General features: G+C 38.5%; 1 protein-coding gene across 1 annotated transcript in view; it reads right to left on the reverse strand.

Moving 5' to 3' along the window:
- NFXL1 (nuclear transcription factor, X-box binding like 1) overlaps positions 1 to 14,010 on the reverse strand; it is a 41,852-nt gene extending 27,842 nt beyond the window's left edge. Inside the window, exons 1-15 of the mRNA XM_068680276.1 lie at positions 13,748 to 14,010; positions 13,245 to 13,415; positions 12,289 to 12,398; positions 11,408 to 11,541; positions 10,079 to 10,257; positions 9,754 to 9,915; positions 9,523 to 9,623; positions 8,258 to 8,372; positions 7,806 to 7,930; positions 6,777 to 6,899; positions 5,001 to 5,091; positions 1,881 to 2,001; positions 1,132 to 1,288; positions 302 to 393; positions 1 to 22 (exon numbers count right to left, since the gene is read on the reverse strand). Coding sequence (XP_068536377.1) covers positions 1 to 22; positions 302 to 393; positions 1,132 to 1,288; positions 1,881 to 2,001; positions 5,001 to 5,091; positions 6,777 to 6,899; positions 7,806 to 7,930; positions 8,258 to 8,372; positions 9,523 to 9,623; positions 9,754 to 9,915; positions 10,079 to 10,257; positions 11,408 to 11,541; positions 12,289 to 12,398; positions 13,245 to 13,415; positions 13,748 to 13,907 — 1,863 coding nt within the window. The 5' untranslated portion in view covers positions 13,908 to 14,010. The remainder of the gene's footprint in view (positions 23 to 301; positions 394 to 1,131; positions 1,289 to 1,880; positions 2,002 to 5,000; positions 5,092 to 6,776; positions 6,900 to 7,805; positions 7,931 to 8,257; positions 8,373 to 9,522; positions 9,624 to 9,753; positions 9,916 to 10,078; positions 10,258 to 11,407; positions 11,542 to 12,288; positions 12,399 to 13,244; positions 13,416 to 13,747) is intronic.
- Positions 14,011 to 15,430: the final 1,420 nt, after the last annotated feature.

Genomic DNA, 15,430 nt, shown 5'->3' on the forward strand with positions numbered 1-15,430 from the left:
CTCATGCTGCCCAAGACACTCCCTGTAAAGGAGAAAAAAAAAGATTTTGAAAACATGTATTTCTGTAAAGTAAATATAGGACCTAAAACAGTACTACAGCTTTTCAAAAGGAAGATAAGGCAATTTGTAAAAATAAGTGCAATTCGTGCTAGTGAAGGCATCACATGCAGCTAAAAAAGCATGTCCACTATGAGAATATTGTTCACATAAGATTTTCATGTTCATCCCTACAAGAACACTAAAAAAAAAAAAAAACGAAACACTCTATTCCAAAACTTTGTTCTCTGTTTTTAATACTTACACTGGTACAGGAACCTGACAGGGTGGGCATGGTAATGCAGTTTGAATAAAGGCTGGTTCAGACGGCTGCTCCCAAGGACCTGCAGACTGATGCTAAGAGCAAAGTACACCACCAATTGAATACAAAACACTACTGGAACCATCTGCATGACTTCAAATAAACATCATCTAAAGAGATCCTACTTGTAACAAATACACTTCTAGTATTTTTTTTAAACTAATGGAAATCCTAAAATCACCTCCCCAAGCAGAATTTAAATTTCATCTTTAGCGTGGCTATACGTAGGAAAAGGAAGGCCTGTAGGCCTACTAGGTAAAATCAAACACAAACAAACATCAGAAAAAAATGCAAAATAATTATAAGTATTTAACAGAGGTAGAAACATAAAAATATTTTTCTTAGTAAAAAAGTGAAATTATCATCATGAAATGCACATATGCATATTTAAATATGTCAAGCAGTTTCTCACTTCTAATTTTTGCACACTTTGATGGTTTGGTAAATACCAAAATTTTAGTTTTTGCTTCTATATTAAAAGCAATTGCTTACATTTGAAAATAAACATTTGTAATAAAACTCTAGCCAGCAAAGATAGCTTATTTCTTGAATAATTGTAACTGATAAAAATTGCGTAAGTATATATATTACAAAATTAGATGGTAACAAAGGAACTAGAACCACTTAATCTCTCAGTTAAGCAGTACGCATACCTCTGTGCTCAATTATTTACTGTGATCTTCAAAAACCTTCACCATAAGATTAAAGGTCAAACAACTGTTTCTTTTTCTTCATAACACAAATAACACCACTGTCTTTCACTAGTTACTTACTAAACCAGTTTGCTTCACAAGTGCCTCATCATGGCAGGGAACTGGGCACAAATGACCACACACTAATGTTTTCTGGCAGGACTGACGACACGGAGGACACCGACCAAAGTGACAGTAGTGTTTCTCCTGGGTAGGGTGATGACATGTAGGTGGGCGACTAAAGTAAAATCCAAGAAGGAATCAATATGACAGCAAGAAATAAAATTATAGTCACTAGGCAATTATGCCCAAAATACATGAATTGAGACAAACTTATTTTTAAAAACAACACTTAATTATCACCTTCTTCAGTGGTTAATATTATGGTAAAATTACACAAGATCTAAGAGTAAAAGCTGGGTTTGCATATTACACACAGGAATTCCATTCTCATCTCTACTATGGGATAAGCAATCTTGCTACACCTCAGCAGAAAATACTCTACATTTTCATTTTCCTAGTCAAGATTTCTAGGTAAACAGTCTCGTGGAGGTACCAGAAAGGACTTGAGGAAGGGAGTGGGAGTAAAGAGTTAAAAGTGCTCAGTGGGGCAGAACTTCCCCTATGACAGTAGCAAGATGCTCATGAAACCACAATAAAGAAGTGTCTAATACCAAGGCTTATTACTAATCTGCACTGCATAGTCAAGAACCCAGAAGAGTGAGAAACAGTATCATTCCTGCAGCTTAAACAGTTATATTTTACCACTTTCTTTAAAGACACCTTAAACACCACTAAAGAACTAGAACACACTGGCTGTCTATACTGACCTGCACAGCTGTTTGCATTTGGGCGGCTTGATGGTACGCTCTCTGCCACAGGGCACTTTAATGACAGTTTTTCCACAATTGCATTTCACATCTACAGTCTCTGGACAGGGATTACAACTACCTAAAATAAATACATTAACAACATGATCATCTGAATAAGCTACTGCGTACAAACAATGGTAACTAACATAAAACTCTGAATATGCACATGGTATAAATACCCTATTCTGTCTGATCTAAATAACAAGTAGTTGTTAATTTACTTCTGCTTAGTTTCAAATCCCTCTTGGGAAAGAGAATTTCAACATTCTAAAAGAACAGTAATAATAATGTTGATTACACTACAGCTGTTACCTGGTATCAAGTATAAAATAATTCCACCCACCCATTTTAAAAAGAAGCCAGCATCATTACAGCCCAGCCATTTGGACAAAACATCACTTAAATGGTGCCATTTATATTTCACTCTTACATGTGTATGAAGACATGTCATCTTTCATCAATACATAAAAGATAAAAAGAGACACTGGAAAACTGGTAAGATACCATTTAGGACAATATTAAGAAATGCTCATCCTTTATATATAGTTAATGCTTTTTTGAAAAGATCTTCCTCCTTTATGAAGTTACTACTAAACCAATATATTTATAAAAAAAACTTTTTTTTTTTTTAATTTATAGCTCTCCCACACTATTTCTTCAAGTGCCAACTGTTAAGCTTTATTACTGAATAATTACAGTAAGTATATGCATCTTAGAAGATGTGGGATTTTAGCTTACTAATCATGTTGCAATCTCAAACTTTAATGAAAGCAACTATTTGAAAGTATTATTCACAGCACAACTTTTTAAGCAATTCTGACTTGTTAATGGGATCTGAAGAGCAACACCTCAAGAAGCAGGCCTCAGTGACAAAAAGCTGCTGAAAAGGATGGAAGTATACAATATTTATACTGCAAAGTAGATAGAATTGAATATATTATCAGCACATGTCTACAATTTACTTACAATACACTCACAGCATACACATCATTCTATTAAAGAAGACAACTGCTCACATGTTCAACAAGATGGAAGGGCAGAGATTACATAACACATATTCTGAAGTTAGGGTCAGAGCACACTGTTCTCAAATCGAGTTCTGTAATGTACTATAGTAGGAAACAAAGCATTTCAATTCGCTGGCCACATTCTGAATTTCAGCAAGCGTGATTAAACACTTAAATGACATGTAAAAACAGAATAGATGAGGTTACTTTTAATCAGCAGCAAAATAACAATTGTGAGAACAGCTACTTTTTAAAGAACCTAATCTGGCAAGTTACTTTTGGAGGCATGCTATTTCCTTTAAAATCAGTGGTCACTAAGATCTGCCAGCTCACTGCAAAATTAACCTGACCTGGCCTTAGATGCTGACAATAAAATATGTAGTTGTAAATCTCAGAACAAAGAGAAGTATTGGGGTGTAGGAAAAAAAAAGTGAATATATTTTTAAAAACAAGATCATCATCTTCATTAGAAATATTTTTAAACATTCTGACAATAAGGTATCACAAATTGCAATAGATTAACTTGTGTGCTCCAACAAATTGTAGTCTTCTTCTCTATATCTGATACTATAGTTATTTGATTCACTGGATACAACTTCCAGCAAGACTTAACACTAATTATTAGTGTTAAAATATTTTTAAATATTTATTATTTTTTCATAATTTCTTCAAATAACTTTGTTATTAACAATCATTAATGTCACTTCTATACAAGCTGTAGGATACAACTAGGAACAAATATAAGCCAACTACTGAATTTAAGTATAGCATGTTATGCAGCTTTAGCTCCTTGAAGTTTTCCAACCTGACTTTTATTCTATGACTTAGTTATGATTTCTTCACCCAGACAGTGCTGAGGCACTGGAACAGGTTGTTCAGAGGAGCTGTGGATGCCCCATCCCTGGCAGTGCTCAAGGCCAGGCTGGATGGGGCTTTGGGCAACCTGGTCTGGTGGGAGGTGTCCCTGCCCATGGCAGGAGGGGTTGGAATTAGATGATCCTTAAGGTCCCTTCCAACCCAAATTATTCTATGGTTCTATGATTCTCCAGTTCAAAGTAATGCAGAAAAAAAAGTGTTACCAGTTTTCTTCTGATAATACAAAAAAAAAAAAATGTCCAGGATTTAGAGGGGAAAGGCGGGGAGGGAAAAGGAAAGGAAGAGAAGGGACACGAAAAACATACCACTAGTTTGTAATGACAGATTTAACAGAAGGTTAACTGGGACAACTACCATATTTACTTGTCCTTACCCTCCTGAGACTCACTGCCTCAAAAGCAAGATTGGCTGAACAAGCTGTGAATTATTTCCTGAGGTGCTGCAATTTATAGTTCAGAATGCTAAGGTGAATTACATAGACTCTACTCAGCTGCTATTTCAGCAGGGCAGCAGCTTCTAGAAGGAAAATTGCTGAGAAAACTGCCCCTTCTCAGTCACTGCAATCTAATTCCCTACCAAAGGAATGTCAAAACAATCACTGGATAAAAGCTACCAGGTAATTTTGGTCAATTTCAGGTTCTTTTTAACCAAGGTCACTGGATAGAGAAGTAAACTTTTTTGTTATCTTTCATATCATCAGTAGCAAGTTTTTATTTTCACATCTGTAAGATACCAATATATATTCAAGTTCCACCAACTTCTTTTTTAGCCCACTAATATCACACATTACATTCTAGGATTTTTTTTAAAGCCATCCAGACTCAACCAGCACAGCCATTTCTGTATGTACTTGGACTTTGTAATGCATATTCAGTGACCAGAATTATTTAGGAAAATGTCATACAATGCATTTTGAATTAAGCACTTGGAAAGGGCACAGAGCATGTTCAGAAACACACTGTTAAGTAAAATTAGCGGGCAAACACTCTGGCTGTCATTATGTAAGCCCTCAGGCTCTAACCAGCACCAAAAATCTTTCAAACACACTACCCCCACAAAAAGCCCACATGCAACAAAGGGAGAAAATTTGTTGAGCATTACAGAGTTATACAAGCACCACGTTTGGCAAAAAATCAACACTATTTTGCTTATTGTGATTGCTTAGCGCTGTGGGGATTCTTCACCTGGTTCTTACCTCTGTGGCAGCCTGAAGGACATTTGTGATTTCTGCAGCCTAAGGTCCGCCCACAGACTTGATCACAAGGTGGACAGTTTCCAGAACAGCACTGTTGAAACAAAATACGTAACTGCAAACTTTGACATTTCTTGTATAAATTCACCCTTTTCCACTCTCTCTCCACCTCCCCGTGCTTCATAAAACTTTATTCATCCAGTTTAGTAATATTTTATCAGTCATGCCAGGAATAGAAATGAAGATATGTGTAACATTGTTTAAAAAAATATTAATAAACTGTTTAAGTAATAAGAGAACACAAAATTGAGAGCATCATTTCAATATATTGAACAGGCAGAGGGCTTCCAAAAAACTGACTATCGTCTTAAGAGTTCAAATTCTTATTATATTTTAATCTGAAATCATTTCAGAAGATACCTAATTTCAAGCAAAAACTCTACTGTCATCTACTTGGTTTACTAGTAAATTGCTTATTAAACTCTAGATACAACCTCTATGACTATGCTTGTTTTATTTGGTCTTGTGGATCTCAGACAGTGGCATTTATCCCTCTACTCCAGTTTAAGTATTCTATAAAATCATGTTAAGTAACTCTTAGTTACACATGTAACTAAGTACACATCAAAAACCTATTAAACCTGGATCATAGAGTACAATTCAACATGATTCCCACCTACTGTAACCAAAGAGAACAACTGTGAGACAGCATAAAAGATTTTTGCTCTTTCATGAAGTGAAATGAAGAAACATCCCAGTGAAATTGAATGTTACAAACTTGCAAGAATGTAGAAACTTGCATTGTGAAAATTATTTAATTAACCTTTCAGTTGGCTATCATATACCAAGCTCATACTGAAAGTAAAACTGTGTCCTGCCTGGAAAGCAGACATTTGAAACTTCAGCAGCTTGCAACATCTGCTAGCACCTTGCCTTTTAATTTTCCTTGCTGGGGTGGGAGGACAGGAATGCTAGAGACAGGGACATGAGACAGTCAAGAGATAGAAAAACACCTCTCCCAAAGCCTTCAATATCAATACCCTTGAAAAGATATTCAAAGTATTTCTAAATGGGAAAATATATATTAGTAACAGTTGCTTTAGAATAGATATCTAAATCCATTTACACAAAAAAGGCAACATCCATATTTATTTAGTTAGTTTCCATTTCCTATACAACATGCAAAAATAATCTTTTTTTTTTTTTTAAGTTAGAAAGAAACATAGAAATGTAGGATTAACATGCTTGGCCTTCATAAATCAACAAACTGAAAAGCAAGGTCTGAGTTATCAACCTCAAATGAGAACAAAAACTCTTAATTCCCAATCTGCAGACCACTGCTGTTTGTAGTGATGCATATTAGTGGGGCATGGACTGCTGCATTGTCAAAAACCACAATATGTCCCTTACTAAGCTATTGGAGAACCCCAATTCTTCCTACAAAGGAAAAATATGAATGGATTTAACCACCCCTGAATGCGTAAAGCATTAGTAAATGCTCAAGTAGCTGAAAGCAAAACTGTCTTCTGGAGCTGGAAATTTGTCAAAATCCACTCCCAGCTTTCAAGGGAACTGTTGTGTTTTTTTTTTGCTGACATGCTGTTCAGAGAACTCTGGTACACTGCAAACTGACTTGAATGACATGGAAGAGAACTTCTCTTTATATATAATAACATGAGCTGGAACTAATAAATTGATTATTTTATTTTTGCATTTTATTATGTATTTATTTAATTATCAAAGTGATCCGTTTGAGAAAGACTATCTCTGGACACTTACCTTTCTCCTACACTGGTGCTTTTGGCAATCACGAATTTTAGTACACTTTGTCTCACACAGATAAGGCTTATGGCATGGCATGCGTTTAGTGTGCTTTCCACAGCGACACTGTTTTTCAACTTCCTGGGCAGCAAAGTAAAAAAAAAAAGCAAGGTATGTTTAATACATTCCAGGTACACCCCTGCCCCCCAAAGCAACGCAAAAAACAAAAACAACAAAAAAAAATAATGCAGTAGGAGTAGAAAAAAAAGCTTCCTACTACTAGCTGAAAAGCAAAGTTCATGGCAGAATAACTTCACAATGGCCTATCACAACAGATAGAACATTACCTGCTCTAACAGCAGGTTACTTATCTGTTCTGTAACTACTGGGTGACCTTGTGTCAGTACTGGAAACACTGTGCTTTAGATGGTACCTCGTGGCAAGACTTTAGCCTTGGACTCACCAAGAGAAAAGACACTTCAGGAGAAGCACTTGAGTGTAGTGCAAGACATCAAGTGTAAATGCAAAATTAATTCATACAAGAAGTACTTCTCCTGCACAGTAAATCCATCCATCACGCACACAGATGATTTAAGAAATAAGTGAGTGGGTTTACCTGACCTACATTCCAGCTATGTGCTAACTGTTTTCACCATAAACTTTACAGCCAAGGGTAGTCCAGAAGAGACAACAATAACAAACAGAGCAACAGCATTATAGGCCAGACCACAAAAGCTACACAGTTATTTAGAACTGAGTAAAACATTATTTTCTTATTAACAAGAAAATAACATTATGTAACAGCATATTCTGTTTCACTAATTAAGACATATGGTAAGACAGAACAACAAGGAAGCTAAAAGAGCTAGGGAAAATTAAGTGTTTTTTAGGGCATATTTAATTTAAAAAAAATTAAGCCTTCATCCCAGAAGAGCCACAGACTTTGTGACAAATAGGCCTTATTTTTTCTCAGAAGACTTGCAGTGTTCCAAACACACAGTGTTTAAAAATCCTAACATAATGTGAACCTCCTGCAGTTGGACTGACCTGTCTGCATATTTCACAGGGACCTCGATGACAGCGCTGTGAACATTTATGGATGCCACATTCTAGAACTTTGTCACAACTATCACCACAAGTGGGCACATCTTCCGTACAAGGCAATGTAAACTCTAGATTAAAAGACAGAAGTACAAGCAGACAGAGAGGAAAAAAATATTCAGAAAACAGCACATACCTTGATATACCAAATGCTAATTCTCTCTCATTTTTGGAATAATCTTCCCTAGAATTATTCACACAGAAGATTAGCCCCTTGCTACTAAATAAAGCTCTGAAAGCAAATTAAGCAAAAAAGTTCATTTTACCTTTCACAGTTCACTGTAAGAACTTTTTATGGACTCTGTGCTGCAGTAGTAACCAAAGCTACTGACAGACAAATGCTGGATGACATTTCTTTACTTTTTTTTTTTTTTTAAACAAACAAAAAAGAAACTTACTTGATTTTCCACATGGACAGGACCTTTTCCCAGAACGGGGACAGTCTCCACAGGGACCAGCATGACAAACTTGTTCACAAGTGTGATTACCGCAAGGCAAAGCTTTCCCACACACCTGGAAAGCTCAGAGAAACCAAGTGAATGTAATGTAACAAGACAGCACGGTAAGACAAAGCAACCCAAGACAAAAAAAAATAGAGATGGGAGATGTCTGGAGGCCTGCAATTAAACTTTAAGAGAAATGAATTGTAACGGTATTTTTTTTTGCCAAACAAAACTGCTGATCCCTGGAGTGATCCTGACTTGAAGACCACTGTACATCAAAGTGCCCTTCACAAAACAGCCTGAGCAGGGGCCCTTTGCTGTGCTATACTACACGCACAGCATGGTCTTCAGGTCTGTGTTGTGCTGCACGTATCCCTTGCCTACTGGATAAACTTATCCAGCTTGCAGTAACAGAGGAGCCTGCAGACCGCTCCCACTCGGTGCCTGTGATTATGCCAGGTGGATGTCCTTGCCTTTATCTAGAAACACAGCAAGAATTTCTCACGTGAACATCCTCTCTGGCATTTGAAATTAATCAAGTTGTTTCTTGTAACAATATCTTGTAACAGCTTGAATCAGACCAAAACACAGTAACACTTCCTACAATCAGGGTCTGCACAGCAAGCTGCACACTGGCTGGAGGCCCACTCAATGCTCGCAGCTTAGAGTTCCCACCATCTAAAGGTTCACAGTGTTATTTACACTATTCTCTTGTTCTCTATAGCGTTAGCTCAAATAAACAGCATTTTAACTGGTACTTTGCAGAGTCTAAATGCCTTTCTTATTAGGATCATAGTGACCAGCACCTCCTGGTACAACCTCCACTCCACCTGCTAATATTTTTTTATTATTAATTTTATTTTTTCCAGTATGTCAATCTATATCCTTGGTCCTTAAGAACAAGCTGCAAATATATTTCAGAAAACAAATTACACAGCTTTCACTCTGCTACCATTGCTAGAAGTAAGCGAGCATGAAACTTGTCTATTAAGCTGTGGTTTTATGTTTATGAAATTTCAACCTGTAGTACAAAAGAAAAAAAAAAAACAGAATATAGAGGTCAAATTCACTGCTAGCTGAGCTAGCAAATTCCTGAACAGTGTCATTTTGACTACTGTCAGAAGTGAACTGGACTACCAAGCAGATTCATCCTTAGACACCATTGCCTACACAGATGCAACACAATCTAAAAAAAAAAATGGCATGATCATGCAATATACCTGATCACACTGCCACTGAGGACTTGCACAAAGCCTTTCTGCTGTCTGTCTTCCACAGATGCACCGCTGTTTACTGACACGTGGACAAGGCTGACAATTTCCTATATGAAATCATGAAATGAAACAGGATAGGAATTAGAATTTTTTCTTTTTATATTCAACTTGGAAAGGAATAACGTGTTTTAACTCTTAAAACAACTACTCCTATAAAGTTTAAGAAGACAGGTCTACCTGCGTGGCAGGGATTCTCACAAGTGTGCTGTCCACACAGCAACAATCGTCCGCATGGCAGACGACACGACCATTCCTTTGCACTGCATCTTCGGGGCACTGGCTTAGCTTTCTTACAGTGACAGGTTGTTGTGACCATCTTTGGGCAAGGTGGACAGGGTCCTAAGCACAGAAAAAAAAAATCATTAATAGCTGTTGAGCAAATGCAACCTTAACTAAAATCTTTTTTACTCTGAGAATTTTAAACATAGCTAGCAGATTTTAAGTAGTCATGGAACAGCTACGTAAATACAGGACATACAATCAAGAGACACAATGGATTTACCTGGATGACAAAGCAGCAAACATTTATGCCCACAAGGAGGTTTGAATTCCCTCTCACATATTTGACCACAGGAATGCGGTACCAGCCATGGGTCCAATGGTGGATTCTCTACTTTTCCACAGTAACAGTAATACCTACTGGGAGTTTCAGACCGTTTGTATTCAAACCTACATTTTGGACTACAAGAAAGGAAAAAGGAATGGAAAAAGGAAGTCATTATTTTTCATTATTTCAGTTTTCCAAGATTGTTACCAGGCTACTAATTAAGTTTTTTACAACTGATCTATAATAAATAATAAAGGTCTTGCTATATGTCAGATTTTACATCCCTGAAAAATAAACTCATGTTACTACAATTCTAATGAATGTATAAGGAATTGTCCTATTACTGCAACATTTTTTTTTGTCTGACAATATATGTAAAGACATTTGGTATAACAGACATATAAAATAATTTCTAAGTAATACCAAAGGAAGGTATGCAACAAAGGCAGTCTCTTTAAAAAGAACCAATTAAAAAAAAAGAGAGAAAGAAAAACAGGCTTTCACCCATAAAGACCTCTGAAGTACATAAATCAAGATTCATCAATGTTATTAAAACATCTCATAACAAAAGCTGTAACTAAAAACTGTAAACTAAAAATGTTTCTAAAGCAAACCAACTTGTTTGGGATCCCACATTAGTAGAGCTTTTGAACCCATCAGGCAATTTCAACCAAATTTGACAGAGGCTTGTACCTCAAAGACATTACTACAACTACCCACAGAAAAGCAGGTGGGCAAATATGGTGCAAAAAACCTGCACAGAAAAACCTTGGCTTAACTTTCAGAGACAAACCTACTGAAAAAGCAAGACTCATTATTCATACAGCCACAAGCTCATGTAAAACTACAAGACTGGCTTTAATGTTTGAGTTACACAGAAATTTTGAAGAAAAAAAAAAAATTCAATCTATAAATCTTACTACTTTAACTTTTTTTTTTTTTTATTTCACATGCTACTGATGCCAATTTTTAAAATTACATAAATATGTAAAACCATTTAAAATTAATGAGAGGCTGACACACAACAGATTTACTTTTTCAGAGGTTAAAGCAAATTTGATGCAGAAAAATATTTTTAACATCACTGAAACATTACCAAATTACATTAGCAAAAACTTGTAAAGAATTAAGAAAAGATATGCAAAAGCAAACCTTCTAAACTTTGTGTGTGTGTGTGTGTGTGTGTACCCCTGTCATTTATGCATACCAATCCTTTCTGAAGTAACATCAGTTCACACGTTTCACAACAAAAGTATTTTTGTAAGTATACCATGACGAGCTCACCATGGCCACGGATAATCTTTCTTCCCAAAATCATCATCTGTCAAAGGAGATGACACCAGGAAAAGGCTGTCCTTGGCCCACTTCTGGATACATACCAGGTGAAATATACAAAAGCATCCACAACAGCTCCAAACCTAAAGAGCAGATATAAATGCCATTTTTTTTTTACATTAGCTTTTTTTTTTTCCTGTTTCAATTGATGAAAATCTATATCTAAAAAAATACAAGCTTTTTATTTTCCCATTTAAACAAAAAACAGGTTCCAAAAGACAAATTCTACCTATTGCTACTTCAGATTAATACAGACATTTTACTGCTACAGACTCTTATCCACATTCTTTTCTTCCTGCTGCTATGGGAAGTTTTCATCAAAGCTTATGGAGCCCAAAGTATTCATATAATTATAGAGATGTTGATTTAAACACACCAGTGCAACCTCCTGCCCAAAGCGTGATTACTGCCAAGTTAGCAACTGTCAGACTTAGGGACCTGGAAGCTCTTTATACATGGGGATTCCACTGTCATTACGGGCAACCTGTCTGTGTGTCATATCGTGTGTACAATCTGCACCTCTCAAGCCTCAGACTGTGTCACTGCCCCCTTATATTACACCTTCTGTCACCACAAAAAAGACTGGCTTTAGCCATCTCCACAACTCCCCAGTAGACAGAGGATGTAATCATATCATTCCTTAGCCTCCTCCCTGCCAGACTAAACAACCCCAGCCCTCCCTCTGCCTCTCTCTCTGTCACATGCTCTAGGTCCCTAGACGTATAGATAGGGAAAGTACTAAACATTTTCCCCTTCCAAGGTTCAGCAGTTACCTAAAAATGTTAATAATTTGTTTTGTAACCTCTTGAAGACTGCAGTGAACTACTTACAGCTTGGTTCCTTTTAACTGAAGCAATACAGATCAGGCATGTCATAGCTCCTGACTGAAAAGCTTCGTTCACGTACTGTCTTGTACGTTCCAGTTCACTTGCATCTCCATCTGTAACAGAAAAAGATTTTTAAGGCAATCAGTAATCTTTGATCTGCTATTCTGTACATGTTGAGACTGTAAAATTATTTTTCTCTGAACTGAGGCCAGTCACATATCACTACAAAACTACATTATGTGTCCAGTTCTGGGCTCCCTGGTACAAGAAAGACAGGGATCTCCTGGAAAGAGTCCAGTGGAGGGCCACAAAGATGATACAGGGCCTGGAGCATCTTCCCTACGAAGAAAGGCTGAGAGACCTGGGTCTGTTCAGCCTGGAGAAGAGAAGACTGAGAGGGGATCTCCTCAATGTATATAAATATCTGAAGGGTGGGGGAGAGATGGACATAGCCAACCTCTTCTCAGTGGTTTGTGGGGATAGGACAAGGGGCAATGGCTGCAAGTTAGAACACAGGAAGTTCCGCACTGACATGCGAAGGAACTTCTTCACGGTGAGGGTGACGGAACATTGGAACAGGCTGCCTAGGAAGGTTGTGGAGTCTCCTCTGGAGATATTTAAGGCCTGTCTGGACGCCTACCTGGGCAGCCTGCTCTGAGGAACCTGCTTTGGCAGGGGGGTTAGACCCAATGGTCTTTCGAGGTCCCTTCCAACCCCTACAGTTCTGTGATTATTAGAAGTGTTTAAGAAAGCTTCACAACTATACCATTGATTCTGCTGACTGAAGCAAGAAGCACAGCCAGCGTTTACTGCTCAGAATACATAGTTTCAATACAAGAAGTAAATCAGAACAAAGTAATTTCTCTCATATTATGGAACAACTCTAATATGTAACCAATAAGACAACCTTGTTTATGCTTTAGTACCTAAACAGAAGTCAATATATGAAAAAAGTTTACCGGTTTGACTGGTGTATATGGTAAATGTTTTTGCCAAAATCTTTCCTTGTTTTACTTCAGCATCTTCATCGTCATCTTCTGATGAGGAACTAAACTGGTCTTCAACCAGCTTTTTTGCTGCAGCCTGATTGGCTTTCTTAATTTCATCAAACCTCCTCTGCGAAGACAGTTCTACTTAAAAGAACAGATTAACGATGATTAGTACCATGACAGTTAATCGTAACACCACGTTTGGGTCTACATACCTTCAACAGTTCTTTTCCTTAAAGAGTTTCCTCATTTCATGCGTTTAAGGGCGCTATTTTGTTACACTGCCAGTACCACACAACAATGTATCCACTGCATTTTCTCCTTCACTGAGCGTTAACCCCAACAGCTGTTAGCACCGGTCAATTCCCTCTGACACCCAACCTGCCTTACTACGATGTGTTTATTTACGAAGCCGCTTTACCAGCAGCACGCTGTGAAACCCCAGCAGCACAACACGAGCACAACTCACTCACCGCCGCCCCCCTCGCCGCCGCTCGCCGCCGCCGGAGCGCAGCCACCGCCGCGGCCCTTGGGGGCCAGGGGCCTCGCAGCCGCCCCGGCGCGGCCGGAGAGCCCCTCCCCGGGCCTGGCACGGCCCCGGCCGCGGCCGCCCTGCCGCCAGGCCGCCTCCATCGCCGCCCCCCCGCCGGCCGCGCAGCGCGGGGCTCCCTCCAGGCCACCTCCCGGCCCGCCGCTGCCTCCTGCCTCGCCGGCCGGAAGCGGCGGTGGAGGCTGCGGCTTTGGGGCCGGGCTGCTCCCGCCTACAACTCCCAGCGCGCCCCGCGCCGCAGCGGGGAGGGAGGAGCTGGGATGGGGCTGAGGACTACAGTACCCAGAGTGCACCGCGGCGCGGCAGCGCTCGGGCTGCTGAGGTGGCGGGCGCTGTGCTGCTGCCTCCTGGCTGGAGGGCTGCGGTGCTTCCAGGGGGAATGGGTGGAAAAAACAGGAATTTAGGGCAAACCATCACGAGGAGCTGAAGTGTGGAAGGGTGGCCTGCCCTAGCCAAGCCTGCTCTTTGTGAAGGTCCACAGGGAGCCTGCCCGACACTGCTGATAGCCAGCAAGCTGTCCCCTAGTGCCCCAGTTTCTTCTCTTTCATGGTTGAATTTCTTCTCGCCTCCCACTCTGGCCACAGACACGCTGGCTTCATCTCTCCCTCTGGCAGCCTTCTCAGTAGTGTGAGGCCGTGGTGCACATTTCATACGCTCTTTTTCAAAACGCATTAGCTTCACAAATCAGCTATTAAGCGTATGTTGAAATTTAAGTAATACCCAGAAGGTTTTACTGCACAGAAATACCTCTTGAATAAACTGTATGCACCCAAAAACGTTCTGGCAAATAAGTGCAACTTGAAATAAAAATTTAATTTGATTGACAATTCTCTATAGCACTTATTTTGTCTTACTCTGCCAGGAGGAAGCTATTCATTTATTGTTTCAGCAAATACATATTCTTACAAGTTAAATAATACAGGATTTCAGATAATAAAGTGCCTGGAAATACTCAGTAAAATGCTGCAGGTCAGGTCAATCCTGTTTTTCTGTTTTATTTCAAATTTCTTTTAAATAAAATATTTTTTATTCTCAAGAAAGTGGCAGTTAGTGACTACAACTCATGTCACAGACTGAAGGATAAATAAAAGAAAAAATGTGAATAGATCTCTGTCTTTATTCACTAAAACTCAGTATATTATAATGGAATTAACTCAGTAACAAGTACTCTAACAAACTCTAATACAAAATCTTAAAAGGTGAAAAGTGCTTCTTAAGTGCCTAGGAAAATATGACACAGCCCTATGGGATGCTGCTGCCATATAGATTGCAAGTTATATTAAAGACCTGAATTGTAAGAAATCTGATTGCAAAGTCCAATGTACAAAATGCAGAATAATGCTTGCTCTTTTATGTACTGATAGTTTTAATTAAATGCATACCCATTCACTTCACCAGCACATTGAGCCATGTGCCATTCAGAGTGAATGAACAGCCATCCCATATGTACATTTATCCTTGTTGTTCCTTATATTCTATGCATTAATTACTTCATAACATTTAATCTGTGAAATCCACTATATAACTCTCCAGTTCAAGAAACTCATCAACATTAAAAAAAAAAAATCAGAAATGAATGCACTTTGCAAAAGACACATTTTCCACA

The sequence above is a fragment of the Anas acuta genome, chromosome 4 (genome assembly GCF_963932015.1).
Source record: "Anas acuta chromosome 4, bAnaAcu1.1, whole genome shotgun sequence".
Taxonomy (NCBI): Eukaryota; Metazoa; Chordata; class Aves; order Anseriformes; family Anatidae; genus Anas; species Anas acuta.